Source organism: Rhipicephalus sanguineus, chromosome 1 (assembly GCF_013339695.2).
Source record: "Rhipicephalus sanguineus isolate Rsan-2018 chromosome 1, BIME_Rsan_1.4, whole genome shotgun sequence".
Taxonomy (NCBI): Eukaryota; Metazoa; Arthropoda; class Arachnida; order Ixodida; family Ixodidae; genus Rhipicephalus; species Rhipicephalus sanguineus.
In genome coordinates this window covers 125289890-125308853 of record NC_051176.1, presented here as the reverse complement: position 1 = coordinate 125308853, position 18964 = coordinate 125289890, and the positions used below count along the sequence as shown (strand labels likewise).

The 18964-nt window shown below is 43.8% G+C and overlaps 1 protein-coding gene across 1 annotated transcript in view; it reads left to right on the top strand.

Moving 5' to 3' along the window:
- The window catches only part of LOC119397429 (multiple epidermal growth factor-like domains protein 8), a 144269-nt gene that overhangs the window by 46843 nt on the left and 78462 nt on the right, over window positions 1-18964 (top strand). The window contains exons 11-15 of the mRNA XM_037664857.2: window positions 2892-3046; window positions 5487-5700; window positions 8142-8333; window positions 11880-12056; window positions 17891-18055. Coding sequence (XP_037520785.1) covers window positions 2892-3046; window positions 5487-5700; window positions 8142-8333; window positions 11880-12056; window positions 17891-18055 — 903 coding nt within the window. The remainder of the gene's footprint in view (window positions 1-2891; window positions 3047-5486; window positions 5701-8141; window positions 8334-11879; window positions 12057-17890; window positions 18056-18964) is intronic.

The following is an 18964-nucleotide window of genomic DNA, read 5'->3' as shown; positions in this document are numbered from 1 at the left end:
AGCGCTTTTTCATTTTTTTCTTCGAACGTGCGGCGTACCTTCAGTGCGATCACACACGCGTGTGAGCAAGTGGCGGCTTCCCGCGGCGGCCACAGTAACTACCGAGTGCGCCATGTTCAAATCAGCCAATGGCATGGAACTTTAGTCAATGACGCAGTGATTTTGAGTAAATAGCATCATTTGTCGAGAGAAGAGGAAGCGATTTTCAGCTAACTTTGAGAACTTATTGTAAATACCAGGCCGTGTGCTGCGCTATAATGTTTGGCTCGCATGTTCTTGGGAGCATCGACTACCAATCGGCAGCGTTTTCTGACCATGCTGAAAAACTGTTGCAGGGCCCCTTTAAGAAGCTGTTGTGTTTAAAAAATTCTTCTCATTAACTGGGTTCAGTATAAGCGAGGTTTAATGGTATTCTTGACAATTCTTTTCATGTGTACAGTGACTGGTTGTTCTGTACTTAAAATTTCCACCCCCTTCGGCAGTAGACCCCCCCCCCTTCCCCCTTTTTTTAGATAGACAGATCAAAATAACGATTACATAATGACAAATGCTATCAGTGCCTTTCGCTTTCGTTCACCTTGGTATAAGTTAATTAAAATTACATCATATTTGTTTCCTGTGATGTGTGTTACTGAAAACTGTTGCTGCATATACGGAAGTGCAGTCAAGGGCACAGGGTAGGGTAAAATTTCTTTTAATCTAGATTTTACCCTACCCTGTGGGGTTAGGTTAGGTTAGATTAGCTTAGGTTAGGTTAGGTTAGATTAGGTGAATATAATGTACTTGATTAGTACATATACATAATGTATCTAAGTATTTGACATATAACTTTACCTCCATAGGACACCATTTACAGTGGAATCTCGTTGATACGTTTTTTTCATGATAATCGAAAAATAAAATGTAATATGCAAAAATTGTATTAACCAAAGAGGTTTAAGGAAGGAGGAAAATATACATAGCACCCCCCCCCCCCCCTCGAGATGAAAGACCAAGAGACCGGTCATAATGCGGCTGCTAGGAAAATCCTGCCGTCAAGCGAGGTAGCAAGCGCACTTTGCAACAAAGGAATCCTGGCTGGGGAGAGTGCGATGAGGGCAAACCGAAGGAGAAGATGCAGAGTGAACGAACACAAAGCCGGGGATTTAAAAAAGAAAAGAAAAAGTCCGCGGCACCAGCAGTTCACGCCGTGAGGAAAGGGTGCGGTGGCCCAGGCAACGGAGAAGCCTTTGCGCTGGCTTGGCCGCTTGGTTCCAACATCTTGTTGACTGCGCACGCTCTGCAAGAAACGTGCGCTCGTGTCGGCATCAAGTGTGCATTACCATTGTTTAAGGAAAATAAATAGTTGCGTCGTTGTAGAGTGCAGATATTGTGTGTGCGACTGACTCCACAGTCTAGGTGGTGTTCCGCAAATTTACAATCTTTTAAGTCATGTGGGATCTGAAGAAGTAGACGCCGTAGTGCGACAAAACATGTGCACATTTATTAAAACGCTTTTACAACAGTGCGCTCACCAGCCGAATCTAATACATAACTTGTAACACGCTGAATAACCAGATACATGATGCCAATACAACACACAAAGATACATGATGCCAATACAACACACAAACAACAAAGCAAACAACGTACCGCGAATGCGGTGTCGCCGATGTTCGACTCCACAAGGGGCCCCTGAGACCAAGCCGTGGAATCTTCCCCACGGGCCTGATCGCGGGAGATGACCGTCCATGGCCACTGCCAAACCCCAAAGAGACTCACTGCTGTTTTCTGTGCGCCAGCCTAACCTCTCCCACTAGGTGGTGCTGCCAGTGCCCCCGCGCGAGCACAGTGCCACCTCTCGCTTAGTGGCTGTTAAACATAACTGCAACTAATACGCGACACATGCGTGCACTGTGAGGCGCAAACGACTTTACTGGGGGTGATAGCACCCACACAGTCATTGTTGCCCAAGCTTTTGCCTTTGCTGTCAGTATGCGAGCTCACAAGCTTGGCAGGCTTTTGCAAGATAGTTGCCGTGGCTGATCTCCAGGCCGCAAAAAGTTTCGCGAACATTGTCTTTCCTTCATTGCATGAGTACGATCTCTTCAACGCCCGATCTCTTTGTTTAGGCAAGCTTCCCATGACAGCACGCCAATGCGCAGGCTCAGCCTAATAAGTGCCAGTCACCTGGTTGGTAGCGGCTGTTAATGTTGAGGCTTCTTACCGAGTCATCTAAACTCTTTGCGGTAGCTGCAACACTTGAATGACTGTTCACGATTGCCATGTTTTAAACTTTGCGCACTCGCCAAAGAACTTGAACGTACTGTACATTGTGGGTGATTTTGGTAGCCGTTAAATATCGATTTTGTGTAGTGCAGTTCCACGCGAAGAAGTCTGTGTAATCGAGGAATGCTGAAAAGTTAGTCGGCAACTTTCCGCAATAGTTCTTTTTTTTTTTAGCGCCCTCCCCCCCATTTCCTGCGTTCATTTTGTCAGGGATGCCAGTTCTCGGACTTAATCTTGCAACTCTTGGAAATACCCCAGTCACATGTATTCGCAGACACGCAGCTGCTTGCTCAGCATATTTTGCATTGGTGCAGCCTTTGAAGAAGGTTGTTTTGGCTATAACGCCATACTGCTTACAGTGTGGATATTCACGACTCTGGCGACTAATGTTATAAGCAGTCTAGACTGTAATTTAAACTTCAGCGCTGTATAATGCAGCATGTTTATGTGTGATTTCAATGTAATGAAGTTTCACTGCTGCCACAAAAAAAGACTAAGGCAATGAATTTGCACTTTGTAGGCACGAATAGTCGAACAGCTGAGATCATTTCCTAGTCTTTTGATCACATGCATTTTTTTTACATGAGCGAATGAGTTTCATCTTCATTGCATTGACTTTGCAGAGGAGCAACTTTCCCAGGAGCACAGTGTCCAAATTGCTCAGCATTTAAAGAATGTGCTAGCTGTCTACAGAAGCTGGGCTGCGGTTGGTGTGGCAATGACTACAACCCAAACAACGGGGTTTGTGTGGAGGGAGATTTCTCTGGACCTTACCTGGGTAAGCTTTGGACTTTGTTCTGGAGGTTGAATTGGTGAAATGAAGCTGAGTGTGTTGCTGAATCCATCTGTAGTATTCAGTAAAAAAAAAAAAAAAGGAGTATCCAGTTAAGGTACGTTCAGACTACGCACATAACGTGCCGACCTTCTGCAAGAAGCACAAGCACAAGAAACGCAACTATATCGTTCAGACTGCAGTCGTATCAATCATTAAAGGGGCCCTGCAACACTTTTTCAGCATGGTCAGAAAATGCTGCCGTTCAGTAGTCAAGACTACCGAGAACACGCGAGCCAAACGTTATAACGCAGCACGCTGCCTGGGATTTGCAATAAATTCTCAAAGTCGGCTAAAAATCGCTTCCTCTTCTCTCGACAAATCATGTTATTTACTCAAAATCACTGCGTCATTGACTCAAGTTCCACGCCATTGGCTGATTTGAACATGGCGCACTCAGTATAGTTACTGTGGCCGCCGCGGGAGGCCACCACTTGCCCGTGCGCGCGATTGCACTGAAAGTATGGCACGCATTCGAAGGAAAAAAAAAAAAGAAAAAGCGCTCAAGGTCACGAGGCGCACGTGACGTACCTTCTTCCCCCATGCCATCCCTCCCTGCTTAGCTTCCAGTGCTTTCATCAGGTCAAGGGAAGAGAGACAGTAATTACAGTGTGCGACAAATCTTTGTAACTCCGCTTGTACTGGACGGATTCTAAAGATGTTTGCGGCAGTCGATTCATGAGACAATAAGCTCATTTAGTGAAGCCATTCCATGGCTATTTGGAAAAGTGTTGCAGGGCCCCTTTAAGAGCTCAACAGTCGTTACATGCGCGAACATATTTGTTGGATTACTTGTCATGGGAGACTTAAATTCGTCCATGACAGCTTCATATATAACATATTCTTATCCCGAGCATTACTTGGTATTCTCTGATGAATGCTGGGAAATGAAAGGCATCAAATTTTGGTGACACATCATACAAAATGAATGCTGTGAAATGAAAGGCATCAAATTTTGGTGGCACATCATACAAAATATATGTGCAGCAGTTCTGAAGTTGTGCACCAGAGGTTTGAGAGTTGACAAGGAACATATAAACTTGAAGCATGTACACGTATTGAATAATTTGGGAGCAAAGGGTTTGAATAGTTGTGCAATATGCATAAAACTTTGACACAAGTGCAAGGTGCTGATGAATCAAAAAAATTTTTCTCCTTTACGTGCCAAAAAGAAAAGAAGTTCATGTCCAGAAACGGGTAATTCATTTTCAGAGTTCTGTTATTGAGGTATTTTCATGCAAAAAATGCAAGTTTGGCATTTCTCACACAACTCCAGGAACACAGAAAATAAGTTCAATTTTGACTGCTTTACACTGGCGGTTTATTAAAGCTTGGTACTTTTCATCGCATGTGAACTTACTGACCAACTCCTTTGTGTACTCGCAGAGATTAACTTGATAGGCACGTTCACCACTTCTGCGATCCTCAGTCTAGCTTGCACACATGATCTCGGGCCCAATCACCAATAAACGTCCCGTGATGATTTGCCGTCCACTGCAGCATCTGCCTTGGCCTTTAGGGCTAACCAGTGCTGTTTCTTTTTAGTAGTCTGCCGTAATTAGGGGTGCCAGTTCTGTGCGGTGGTGATTTTCATGCGGACAAATAGAGTACATGTTTTAAAATTGATTATAGGTTGCTCATATAACGAGCACCAAAAATTTTAAACGAACTGCAAACTCGGGGTGCAGATAACATGCATTGTGTTTTCACAGCAGCGCAGCCTGCACTGCCCTGAAACCACATTTCTAGGGAAAATTTCTCGACCATCAGCATCGCCAAAGAGGTGGGCAACAGAGCCACTCCCAAGGATCCGACATGGATGATTAATGCATCCACAAACTGGTGCATTTTTGGAAAGATTTGACCATTGTATACTGTTATTTTTGCAGGTTATATATACAGATATAAGAATGGAAGCTTGAGTGAGTTGGTATGCGTTCAGATATACAGATTCAGATGTACAAATATAAGTTTGCTTTTCTATCACTTAGGTGGTTATGCTCAGAAAAAAATGTACGTTACTCCTTTTTTTATCCTTAGAAAACTGCTTAAATGGAACATTGAGCCAAAGCAAACAACATAATACTATTTAATCAAATATTCAAAAATATAAAACATTCTCACAGGTTTAGTCAAGGCATTAGTCTGTTTCTTGTCCTTTTCCCTCTTTCTTGCTGCTAGCTGCAGAGACTGCAAATGCATGCCTGCCATATTCATATTTTTTTTTCATTGGTTGTTGACCTTTAAAGCTGTGCATATTGTGTATCTGCACAGTGCTGCTATCACCCAGGTTGTGTTGGCTTGAGTGTTGCATTTTTAGGTAGGTAGCAGTGGTGGGCTTTCCCCCTATCAAATGGTGCTGAAATTTGGTTGAACATTTGCACAGGCACCTGCTCAGAGCGTGTACGCAAGCAGTTCCCTTCACTGGGGGGTCCCCGAGAAGCGTCGTGGTCTTACGCCCAGTGCCCCAACGTGAACGAGTGCAAGCTCAAGCTGGCACGCTGCCATCCAGATGCAACATGTTATGACACTGCCCACAGCTATCGATGTCAGTGTAACAGAGGCTTCAAAGGCGATGGCACCATAGCATGTGTTAAAACGTGAGTTGCTTTCTTTTCTCTCCCTTTTGGGCTTGCTGTTACCAATAAAGACTGCAAATTCATATTTACCGTATTTGTTCAGTTATTTTTTATTGCAATGGCAACTATACCACAGCTCCCATGCTGTCCAGGGTGTGACAGTATTTGCATGGCCTATACAGCCCACTTCAGGCAGCTAATGAGTTAGCAGAACTGGCATTCCACATAGACTGAACACAGCATCATTCTGTTGAACATGGCAGACTATGCTGAAGCACTAGCACATGAAAATAGGAATTACAGTAAAGCCTCGGTGATACGAATCTCGCGGGGTTACCAAAAATATTCGTATCATCCAAAATTCGTATCACCAGAAAACATGGAAAATTACTATGCGACAAAAGAAAGTTGGCATACGTTTTGATTCAGTGTTTCTCAGGGCCGCAGCGACGTCAAGAACAGCTCTGAATGATTGCCAGTAAAGTTTTTAGACGTCAACGATCATACTTGTACTCATAAATATACGGTGCATGCGCGCGTTTGTAATTAATGAACCAGGTGTGTTGTGCCCAGTGACTGCTAGTAGCCGCTTCCTAATCTTACTACGCTTTTTCTGCATGACACCAGAGTGCTGCGAAAAAAGTGACTTAAGAAGCGCTTTGCACACAATAGATAGAGGCCAAGCTCCTTTGCCAAGACCGTCCGCTTCGTTTCTTGGGGTCTTTGTCCACCTTTAATGAGACTTCATGACGGACCCGCAGTCCAAGTTTCAGTCTTGTTTCATAGAATGTCTCATTGCGAGGACATGGCTTGCATCACCGTGGCAGGCACATGTTAACACAGTGCAAAGACCTCGAGCACAGGAGCAGGCGTCGACGCGTCGGAAAAAAAAAAAGCGACGTCAACGTCATCTGTAATCTAAACGCGAAGACTCCAACAGGCCTCCAAGATTCGCGCGCACTATCTCGAAGGCAATGACGCACCGTTGATGGCCGCGCAGTGCGCATGCTTGCGCCCGCACGTGACTGCCGCGTCTTCTGCGACAGCGCGGGCAGCACCTGTTCGTGCCTGTGCGCTAGCGTACGTTCGTATCAAACGTCGCGGGGTACAAATTGGTTCGTAACAACCGTACTCCAATACATTGCAGGCTAATGGGCCTTGACCGGGACCACAGAAAAATTCGAGTCAACCCGAAATTCGTACGAGCCGTGATCGTATCACCGAGGTTTTACTGTACAAAAAGTGCTTTCAAGCATACACTCTATGAAACATTAGCCACAGCATATCTTATGGTATGACTAGGGGAGCTGGCAGAATTGATAGAATATCAGTTGTGCCTCATGTCATTGTGTGACGTACCAAGTGGACTCTGACATGCCCACACTTCACAGCACACGCATTTTATCATTAGGTGCTCCAGCATATCTCAACAAATATAACAGGAAGCTGTTGCTTGACTTTGGCGATCATTCTCCTATGGTTTCTGCTCTTGTTTCTTTTTTTCTTACCGCATATAGGGATACTGAACATGAATGTGAAAAAAAAAAATCAATAAGGAAAGCGTTGGAATTTCATTAGAAAATCAAATTATTTCGATATGCAATTTTTATTTCATGTAGTATTGAATGCATGGCTGTATTTCTGGAAGGTTATGTGCACACACCGGTGGCATGCCAGCCCATACAGAGCTGTACTCCAGCAGGCATGACTTCTCACCCTGTCCACCACAGCGGCAGCTGCAGATGTGCAGACAGCATCAGGTGCTACCATTTCAGGGACCCGTGCTGCCATTTCGGAGACATTTCAAGCAGGGCTTGTCTCATAATTGCTCTCCATGAAGTGCTCCAAACAAAAATATGCGCTTTGAAGGCACCTATTTTCTTCCATGTTTTCTGCAGCTTTGCCTCTCTCGAGAAATGACATCTAGTACCTCCTCCGATTGTTCTCCCACTGTTGGAGGTAGCATTGTCTAGGTATTCTTATGTGTTGTGCCAGCTTCTTCGTAAGTCACTTTCCAGACATCATTAAAAAGGCTATGATAAGGTGTGCAGACATGGTCAAAGGAGAACGACATAACGCACATGTCAGCTATCAATTGAAAGGACATGCTGTGGTGGAAAAGAAGATAGACAAAAAACTTATCTGTGCATACTAAGGAGTGGCAACATCACCTGTCAGTCAGGCACATGTGCAGGTCTCTGCGAGAGATAACTGTTTAGTGTTTAGGAATTTCATTTCTAATATGTAAGTGTGTAGTGAGTAAATTCTTACGCTGTTTTTAGTACTTTGAAATTTTAATAAAGTGAAGTAGCGTCGTGTGTGCATCCAAAGAGTTAGCACCACTTGGCTGTGTTTGTATTCTTTTGTTACAAACATTAAGAAGTGTGTGCCCAGCATAGTAATTTCCTGGTGATCTCTCAAATCTTTCAACTTGTCTCTCTGCTCATCTTTCAACTCCCCAGGTGTGCTGAGCATTGTGCTCATGGTCACTGTTCGGAGGCCCCTGATTTCCAGTGCATCTGCCATTTGGGCTGGACAGGGCCACGTTGTGATGTTGACTGTGGCTGCCACAACCACAGCAGCTGTGAGCGGGGAGTGGGGCTTTGTGATCAGTGCCACAACCTCACTGAGGGAGACCACTGCCACCTGTGCAGGTACGAAGGTCTTGTGTGACTGTTTGACGACCCCAGTCATTAATCCTTCCTTTACCATCACCAACCAATAGTTTGGACATCAAGGGGACTGCCAAAAAATTTTAATAATCGGTAGTCTTAAATACAGGAATAACCCCAGAAAATATATGACTGTATTGTACAGGTTGTTAAAAAAAGTGTGTCATATTCTTTTATCATCAATTACGGGGATAATTTTATTTGGCAGGACTAGTTCAAGATGCATGTGCATCTACGAGCATTCTTGGCACAGTGCCAAGCCTGCGTTACCTTATCACATTGCCTGAAACACTGTCACCCAATGTGTTTTGCGCTAGTCTTGCAAAATGTTGGGAAAAAGAAAGTTTCTTTGGAAGTGATCATCTGGGAATATGTGCAAAGTTTGTGAACGCCTTTCTACATAAGCGCGTTCTCACACACACACACACACACGCCTATGGCTTAAGCTGTCCGAGGCCACATTGTTAATAGTGATGCATTTTCTCTTACAATTTATCTTTTATTTTTGTGCTTTTTCAGTGGTCACAGCAATGCTTCGCATATGTTATCAACAGGATCAGTAGGTCCTTGGCAGTCGATGATAAGAATGGCACCGAATTGAGCAGAAAGCATCACTACAAAATTGTAGCCGTTACCTTGACCATCGTCATGCTGTTGCTATAAGTATTCTTCATGCACCACAACTTGATCCCTGGAACATAAGTGTCAACTGTGCTGTGGTTGCCAAATGACTGCATATTTTTGCCAACAGCCACTGTCCTCAACTTCCTTTGTCGGCGCAGATATCGAGGCTAATGTTAATTCAACGTGAAGCTGCTTAATAAAAAACTAGTCCAAGGACATGTAACTGCAGAACAGATAAGTTAACAAACACTGGGCATGCAGAACGAAAGTCACACCTTGGAAGTGGCTGGCAGATCGATTATTTCAGTAGTTTCAGCATTGAAATGGCACCTGTGATGTATCAGAACTAAAATATTGCTATTTGTGTCAAATTTGGGGTCAAATTAGCATGTAGTCATGTCCCTGGAGTCTGAATGATCACCCAGCGTACAGTATTTTGTCCGAAATTTCAGTCGTCCTTATACATTAAAAAGACACTAAAGAGAAAAACAGTTTTCCTCATAATAGTAAAATGCCTTTTCACACTACCAAAAGCATAACTTTTGCCATGAGAACACCTGGTAAGCCAGAAAACTTGCAAAAAGAAAATACAGGGAGGGTTGCCGCCTGGGAGTGCCTGCACTGACTTGCTGTGATGTCATAGGTTTGATAGCATCTACTAGGTTCTACATATTTCTTTATCAGTAAAAGTCAGTTACTGTGATCAGTGGGTCCATGGCGTAACATGACAAGTTTCAGGCAAATCTATTGAGCCAATGTGGCCTAAATATGAAAAAAAAAGGCTTTCAAATAAATGACTTCACACTGACGTCCAGGTGCTGAGATCTTGGCGCAGAATTAAAAAATATAGCTTTGTCCTTCATTATCTTTTCTAATAAATAACCTGATTGCAAAATAATTAGAATAGCATTCTCAAAGAATAATTTTATCAGCCTAAACTGATTTAGTGTTTAATTTTGGTGTCCCTAGGTATATGGAGCTAGTGGCAGTACCACAGAGCTGTTCGAATATTCAGGCATGTACAAATTATGGGTGTCTGGATTATCATTTGGGAACTGTACCTATGTGCCCTGAATGTTTAAGCTACAGTATTGTTTTGACAGGATGCTTAGTGTATGGTTATCGCTGTCCTATCTTGAAATTCACATTGTCTTCTTTTTCTTCCTATTCTCCTGTCCTTTCTTATTATCCGTGTGTTTATTTTATGTCTTTAATCTTACACAGGCATGTGCCAAAAGTTGCCATCTTTCCTTGATCATGGTGATCAATATTGTAGAGGAGTCATTTTCTGTTTCACTGTGGTGCAAGGTATAAATTGCTCAAGTGTATTTTAATTAACTTAGCACAGGGAGAACAGAAGACAAAGTAGAGTCGATATTAGCAAATTTAAAAATGTGAAAGATCATAAGCATTCTGACATTTCATTCTTCCTCAGGAATTTCCACTTAAAGTCTGCTTGCAATTTGCATTCCTCTTATATTTAAAATGATTTTTACCTTCCAAACTTTAGTCACCTGCTTACGGCAAGTAACACAGTTGTTCATACCAATACATCACCGTTTTTCTGCTTACCTCATGCTTAGAATTAGAAGCACAGTGTTTTAGCCACTAAGCCAATGTAGTGGGTAATAATGAACCTCAAGAATTGCTAATAATATTATGATATACCTTTGCATAACTCGGCTTCTTCTTCTTGCACTGGCCATACTTCATGGTGGATTGACTTGATTCTAAATGCCAGTGTTGAGGTGTAGCACATGTCCAGTTCTGGAGCAGCATTGTACAGCTCTTGTATTATTCTGTAATTCTGTCACCAGCAACAGTATCCTTGATTTATCTGTTAACTTCGAAATTTCAGGTCATCCATAAAAATATTGTTTTTGATTGCTTGTGGTGAACTATCTATCGCACAGTTACATTGTATGATTAAATGTCAGCTTACAATATTACAAAAGGAAAAAGTATTCCACACACACCTGTATGCATTTCTCTTTAGTGCTGCTTTCAGAAGCACCCTTATAGTGCCCTACATTTGCTTCATGATGCACACTAGTGCACAGTTAAGGGCAACGTGGGCCTGAGGAAACCTCACTTCACACTCTCCCATGACGAATGCATGCATACATATGGTACAGCAAGGGGCATGCTGTGAGCATATTTGGAAAAGCACTGCACACAATCAGCTATGGATGATCGGCTCCTCACAGCAAGAGGTACTGCATGTAAATGAAGCAGCACCGGTTTTCACTCAGTAGCAGACCACTGTACAAGTAACAGACCACTGTACATGTGCACAGGTGCATCATGGAAAGCCTGATGAGCCGTCTACTCTGCAGTCATTTCTCTGTCTAGTCTCAAAATGCTCCTTGGTATCATCATTGTGCGTGCTCCATGTGGGAGAGACATAAGTTTTTGTGCACTTTGAATTTCTTCTCTGATATTTTGATGAGCAGTTGCGCTACTACACTCTTCTTCTGCTGCTGCCCTTCATTATTCTTATTATGAGATGCTGAATTATTCTAGAAACCTGTGAGTGTGTTTGCTCTTAGAACGTAGGAACCTCGACATAATGAAATTTGTGATAAAACGAAGTTTTCCGCTGCAAGTATGACTTCGTTACATTGAGCCTTGACTGTACATGCAACAACTTTGCGCACAGTAATTTTGTTTCCACGAGTTCAATGTACAAGTTTGGTGCAGTTTGAACTAGCCTTTTGGCATGCACTTCTACCTTCATATCAACAACTATCATTTGTGCCGCTCCTCCATCATGTCACGTGTGCACCATAATAGATTTTTTTATGACGAAACTATACTTACTTCAGTGACACATTGATATTACAAGTTTCACATGTCTAGTTAGCAGCAGCTCACATGTCTTCTGCCCTTTTCCCCACCAATCAGGAAAGGGAGCTTTGGGAATGCTACCAGTCCTTTTGGTTGCCGAAAGTGTGCCTGCAATGAACACGGTGATTCCACGCGAGGCATGTGCGACTCAAGCACAGGGAACTGCTACTGCCTACACAACACCCATGGGAAACATTGCGAGTCTTGCCAGCCAGGATACTTTGGTGATCCTAGGTACGTTACCTGAGAGCTTGCATGGCAGTGCAGGAGGTGATGGTGGTTGTAGTTCATTTCACAATGTTAAGCTGTCAGTAAACAGTCATTGGGAAACGTAAATAAACCTTTGATAAATATTACAGCAACAAGAGCTTTCTTCTTTCTTCTTTTCTTTTGTGTGTGTGCGTGGGTGGTTACTGTGACATACTTGCCAACTCTCCCAATTTGTCCTGGGGCTCACGAATCCTGGAACAATCCTCCTACTCATGTGAACGCAACCACAAATCTGATAAACTGCTCTAACCCCCACTGCAGCAAAAATTTTTTAAAATTACGATAGAGAGGGGTTCTTAAAATTCCTGGCCTTGAGGAACCCCAACAGCATCCCTAGAATGCCATGTAACTCTTCTCTCTCCCTATTGATGTAAAATATAGAATTTAAAAAAAAGAAAAAAAGATTGGGGGGGGGGGGGTGAAGAACATATAGTGTAAAAATCTACAGGCAGTAAGTTTTTTGTTATCAAGACAAAAAGCATGACGTTGTAAATTGACTGCTAAATGCTGAGAAAAATTTTTTTTTAGTGACATTCCACTGTGGCATGAAAAAACTGCCATTTTGCCTTTATGCATAACTTTTCCTTTGCTTTTTATTAAAATAGTGTAAAATTCTGTGCTTCCAGCCTAAATACAGTAGACTCTCGTTAAGCGGAACCTGAAGGGAGCAGGAAGATATCTTTCATTTAAAAGGAGTTCCATTTACTGAGAGATGAACAGGGGTGCAGAATTCAAGTACGAAACCAATAAAAGTAGAGGCAGTTGTTCCATTTAAGCAGCAATTACGTTTAAGAGATTTCCGTTTACTGGGAGTCAGCTGTATTTCATTAAACATTTACTATGTGTGTTGATGTGTGTTGTTTGCAGCTACTAAATTTTGTGCTTTTTGCCTACTGTGGTATCAGCTACAAGTGATTATTTGCCTTGCGGTTTATTCAAGGTGCTGGAAAGCACAAGTCACATGCTCAAAGCTTCACGGGTGCATATTCAATCTCTAGTTCTGACTTGTTATAAATAATCTTTGTGATAGCTAGGGCTCAGCATTTTTTGTTATTATTTTCCCAATATTTAGTGTGCTTTCTTCATTTACTTCCCCCTTCCCTCCAATTAAACATTTTGTATTTTTTTAGGTTAATATGTCATTTAGATGACCTTTCACCAACTTTTCTTGGTGTAAAATTTTTGGTATTGAGCCTTCCAAGCCATTCGATGCTGAAACATATTCTGTGGCTGCACATACTACTCCTTAGCACCGCAGCTGCATCTAATGCACAGATGAACAGTTTTTTAAAAAGTGTTCAGCTGAAAGTTCACAATGCCACTTGCCGATATAACTGTGCAAGAATTAAATCTGTGCATTTGACGTTTGAGCACAAATATTGTAATATCTACTCATCTTCAGCATTACTATCAGCCTCATATCATCTTAAGTTTATGTTTATGCTCAAGCCTATTTACACGTATCTCAACGCGCTAGCGTTTATGCGCCACTTCAATATTTATTGATCAGAGGCATGAGTTAGGGGTGGGGTGCCGTGACCTCCCCCCCGCAAACTCTTTCATGGGATGTTCTTGATAGAAATATCTTGTGTGAGTCGCGTACATATTTCATAAAAATGTCCTTACTGGATTGAAATTACTGATAACTCACATTTGAAGGTACAAGATCAAAAGGCACATCGTAGAGCTCCGATTATGTGAGATATTGTTGCACGAAGAAAGCAGGCGCACGAGTGCAGAGTTGGTGTATTTACAACAAATATAGCTGGTGCCCAAGTGGTGGTCTTCCTCTAATCTGTGCCAGCTTCCTCGTTCTTTTCACCGCCACATCACCCTCCCGGCAGGTTTAGCTCCGTCCCGGTGAAAGTCATGGCGCATCACTTAATATGGGTATATAAGGCTTGAGTCTGGCGACGGGAACAATATCGCTGGTGACGTGAGGTAGCAGAGACACATCGGCTGGTGCGATCTCGTACGTCACGTCAGACAGTTGGCGCAAGATCTTGTATGGACCAGAGTAACGAGAAAGGAGTTTTTCCGCTAAGCTGAAGCGACGAGAGGGCATCCAGAGGAGAACAAGGGAACCAGGAGTAAAGTGTGTTTCTCGGTGCCGATGGTCGTAGCGTCGCTTTTGAGAAGCTTGCGACGCTGTGAGGCGATGACGAGCGAGCTCTTGTGCATGGGCAGCCAATGGTGATTGCATCGCGGGCGTAATCAGTCGCTGAGAATTGTGTGTCAGAGGGTAGCAACGTGTCGAAGGGCAAGACAGGGTCGCGGCCATACGAAAGGTAGAATGGCGCAAATCTGGCGGTGTCGTGATGGGACGAATTATAAGCAAATGTAATGTACGGTAAAGCGGCGTCCCAGTCACGGTGATCGTCGGAAACGTGCATGGCAAGCATGTCAGTTAGAGTGCGGTTCAGGCGTTCGGTGAGCCCATTCGTTTGAGGGTGGTACGCGGTAGCGATCTTGTGTTCGGTAGAACAGGAGTGGAGCAGGTCATCGACAACTTTTGATAAAAAGTAACGGCCTCGATCCGTTAATAACTGGCGAGGGGCGCTGTGGTGTAGGATGACGTCGTAGAGTAAGAAGTCGGCGACATATGTAGCGCAGCTAGTCGGTATCGCTCGCGCAATGGCGTATCTTGTGGCATAATCTGTTGTGACGGCAATCCACTTGTTTTCTTTGGTAGAACTAGGGAACGGCCCAAGTAGGTCGAGGCCCACATGGAAGAATGTAGGGATTTCAATAGGCTGAAGCAAACCAGTGGGAGGCAAGGCAGGCGTCTTCCGGCTCTGGCACAGGTCACAAGAAGCAACATAGCGACGCACAGAGCGATAAGAGACCAGGCCAGAAGAAGCGGCGCCGCACGCGATCATAAGTCCAAGTTATGCCCATTAGTCCAGCCCTAGGAGCGTCGTGATGTTCTTGGAGCACGGCCAGTCGCAGATGCTTGGGGACAACTAGTAGCAGCTCAGGGCCATGAGAATGAACGTTGCGGCGGTATAAAATCCCATCACGCAAGGCGAACATCCGGAGAGAAGGGTCAGTGGGCGTGTAGCTCAGGCGGTCCATAAGGTTCTGAAGAACAGGGTCCCGTCGTTGCTTGTCGCCGATGTTGAGAAAGCCGGATAGGGATAGAGTACAGATGTCCACGTCAGCATTGGTGTCGTCCGGTTGATCCATGGGATTGCGAGAAAGGCAGTCAGCGTCTTTGTGCATGCATCAAGATTTATGGACTATGGAGAAGTCATACTCTTGCAGACGTAATGCCCAACGTGCAAGTTGTCCAGTTGGGTCCTTCAAAGAGGAGAGCCAACATAGTGCGTGGTGATCAGTTACAACGCGGAAGGTACGATCAAACAAGTACGGTTGAAATTTCGCGACAGCCCAAACGAGCGCAAGGCATTCTCACTCAGTTATCGAGTAATTATGTTCAGCCGTGGAGAGAAGGCGGCTCACGTAGGCGATGACACGGTCGTGGCCCTGTTGATGCTGAGCGAGGACAGCGCCGATGCCATGACCACTCGCGTCAGTGCGTACTTCAGTGGGCGTGGAAGGGTCAAAGTGCAAGAGAATCGGGGAACTCGTAAACCGCTCAATAAAGGTAGAGAATGCTTGCTCTTGGTGTGGTCCCCAGAAGAAAAAGGTATCCTACTTAAGAAGGTCGGTCAGAGGACGAGCGATGTCGGCAAATTTTTTTACAAAGCGACGGAAGTAAGAGCATAAGCCCAGAAAACTGCGGACATCTTTCGTCGAAGAAGGAGTAGGAAAATTTCACACAGCGCGAACTTTCTCTGGATCGGGTTGGATTCCTGCAGCGTTTATGAGATGTCTGAGCACAGTAATTTCGCGGCGACCGAAATGGCATTTAGACGAATTCAGCTGAAGGCGAGCAGAGCGAAACACAGAGAGGATAGTTCTGAGGCGCTGCAGGTGGTTTTCAAAAGTCGAGGAAAAGACGATCACATCGTCGAGGTAACAAAGGCACATTGACCACTTCAAGCCACGCAAAAGAGAGTCCATCATGCGCTCGAATGTAGCTGGCGCATTGCACAATCCAAAAGGCATGACTTTGAACTGGTATAAACCATCTGGTGTTCGAAGGTGGTTTTTTCGCGGTCCATCTCATCAACGCTAATCTGCCAATAGCCTGAATGGAGATCAATGGAAGAAGAATAGTTAAAGCCATGAAGGCAGTCAAAGGCATCATCGATGCGGGGCAGTGGATACACATCTTTTTTTGTTATCCGGTTGAGGTGACGGTAGTCGACGCAGAAGCGCCAGGAGCTGTCTTTTTTTTTTTACTAAGACCACCGGAGATGCCCACAGACTACTCGATGGTTCAATGATATGCTTGTCCATCATCTTGTCGACCTCTTTTTGTATGATGGCCCTTTCTGCAGCGGAGACGCCATATGGTCTCCTACGAATGGGGCTCGCGTCACCGGTGTTGATGCAATGGGTGACAACAGATGTCTGTCCGAGAGGGCAGTCGTTCAAGTCAAAAGATATCCCGATAAGATGACAGCAAGTGACGAAGAGCTGTTGTTTGTTCTGCAGGAAGATCAGGAGCAATCATCTTACAAATGTTGTCCCCAGTCGACGAGGTCGAAGTAATAGGCGACAAAGGTGGGCTGGTACTGGAGAGGGATTCAGCTAAAGAAGAGATCTCATATTCTCTCAAAGGGGTGATATGCGCCATGGCGATGCCATGTGGAAGCACGTGCGTAGAACATCCAAAATTGACGCAAGGGACGCAAGCCCTATTCTTGATTATTTGGGTTATGGTGCTTGGCAGGGCAATATTTCGCGTAAAGACCACGTCGGTGAGCAGCGACAATATTCATGTTAACCCCTTAAAGGCTTATGACGAGCTGAGCTCGTCATGAGAAATTGTCACTTTTCCTGGCTACGAGTCTGGGTATTACATGACGGTGCGAAATATGATGAATAAAGCATTTTTATAAGCTGTAAAACATTTTCGCAAGTTCTTTTCTGATTTGAACATGTTACTGAAGCATTTCATGTCGTAAAAATTTGGCAATTTTGGAACACTTTTTTGTAATTTAATCGGCACTTAAGGGGTTAAAGAGCATTTACATCAAGATCGAAAGAGCTCACTTTACGCTAACGGACTCACGAGTCGACTCACTCAGGCTCACTCAGGCTCACGGCTTGTCCTGAGTCTGAGTGAGTCCGGCTGAGCAATATGTTGGTGAGTTTGAGTCCAGTTGATAAAACGTTTAGTGAGCCTGAGTCCGAGTGAGTCCAGTTGAGGAAAATTTTGGTGAGTCTCAGTCGGAGTGAGCCCTCAGAGCAAAATATATTTCTTGAGTGAGTCTGAGTGAGCTCCAATTTTTTTTGCCGACCTATGGTGTGCACCTTGCACTGTCTTTGAGGTCCCTGCGCTTGCTCTACAGGTTTTACTTTGCATGGTCATAAGAGTGAAGGCTCAATTATTTGCCAGGAAGTGTCATTGTAAGCTGCCCACTGTTCTTTCTAAGGCAGAACAGCTGAATGATAACTTCACCCTGGGTTTGAAAAAAGAAGAGCAGCAGCTGCGAAGAATTATCGAACTCTTACATAAAGGTGATGGGACATGTCACAGTTACCACAATTTATGTAGGTGCCAGGAGAAATCCCCGATGGTAGCTCAATTTTAGAGGCAAACAAATAAAACCACTTTAGGTGTGCCACTTGCTGCGGAATAATGTGTACAGCTTTGTGGGAGAGACAGCTGTGGGTGTTTTTTTCTTGCTTTGCATTGTCATGGTAAATTCCACTGGTTCCTTCAGGAATGGAGGCCGCTGCTTCATAGACTGCAGTCCCAAGCGTGTTGTGTACGTGGAGCCAGATGGAGGTGGACTGGGTGTGCCAGAAATGGAAGGTCCAGTGGAGGCCCATCACTGTCTCTGGATACTCACCAGCACTCTAGTCAACAGGAGCAACACTCTCTCCATGTAAGCCTCTTTATGTGTAATCATCTCCACCTCTGTCACTTGTGGCAAGACATCTGAATACAGTGATAATTGCATTATTATGGTAAACACAACTTTAACAAAACTTTTCAGATTAAACAAGTTTTTGTAAAGTTGTGCCAACTGCCAATAGTTTGTGCACAGTGGAACTTCAATAATTTTAATTCTGGGGGGACCAGAAATTTGCTTGAATAAAACGGAGTTTGAACTAAAGACAGCCCCTTTGAATATAGCACTGTATGGCCTGTGTCACTGGGTGGGGGTGGGTAGGGTAGGGAGTAAGCGTGCATGGGTGCATTTTGTCAGGGGGGGGGGGGCTTCTCCTCATACAGTTTAATGATGTTTCAGAATAAGAAAGAAATTTATGCAGTTTCTTGAAGTTTATTATATACTGAAATTTCACTGTAGTATTTGGGTTTTCTCTTAATACAAGTAATGCTATGCTACCACCGTATTGTTTGAACATGTATTAGTTGTTTTTACAAAGATGAAGGCACTATAATGACTGTTCATTGAAACAGCATATTTTTAATATTCATACTTCGTTCAAAAACCAGACATCCAGTAAGTTTTGTGATATATTCGGCATGACCAAGATGCTTGGGACTAACTGAATATTTGAGGGTACCATGGCCGAAGATTAATATGATTGACATTTGGTAGTGGTGTGAAGATATTCAAAACTTCAAGTAATATCAAACTTTAAATATTTTGTTCGAATCACTTGATTTTTAATTAGATTTGAAAGTGACTTGGAACCATTTGAAATATCTTAATGGTTAAAAGTTGCCATGGCTTAGGGATTAATACCTGCCATGGCTTAGGGATTAGCATGCACACAACACAGAGCCGAAATAGGAAGAAAAGATCCTTTCATGCCTTTCCGAGCAA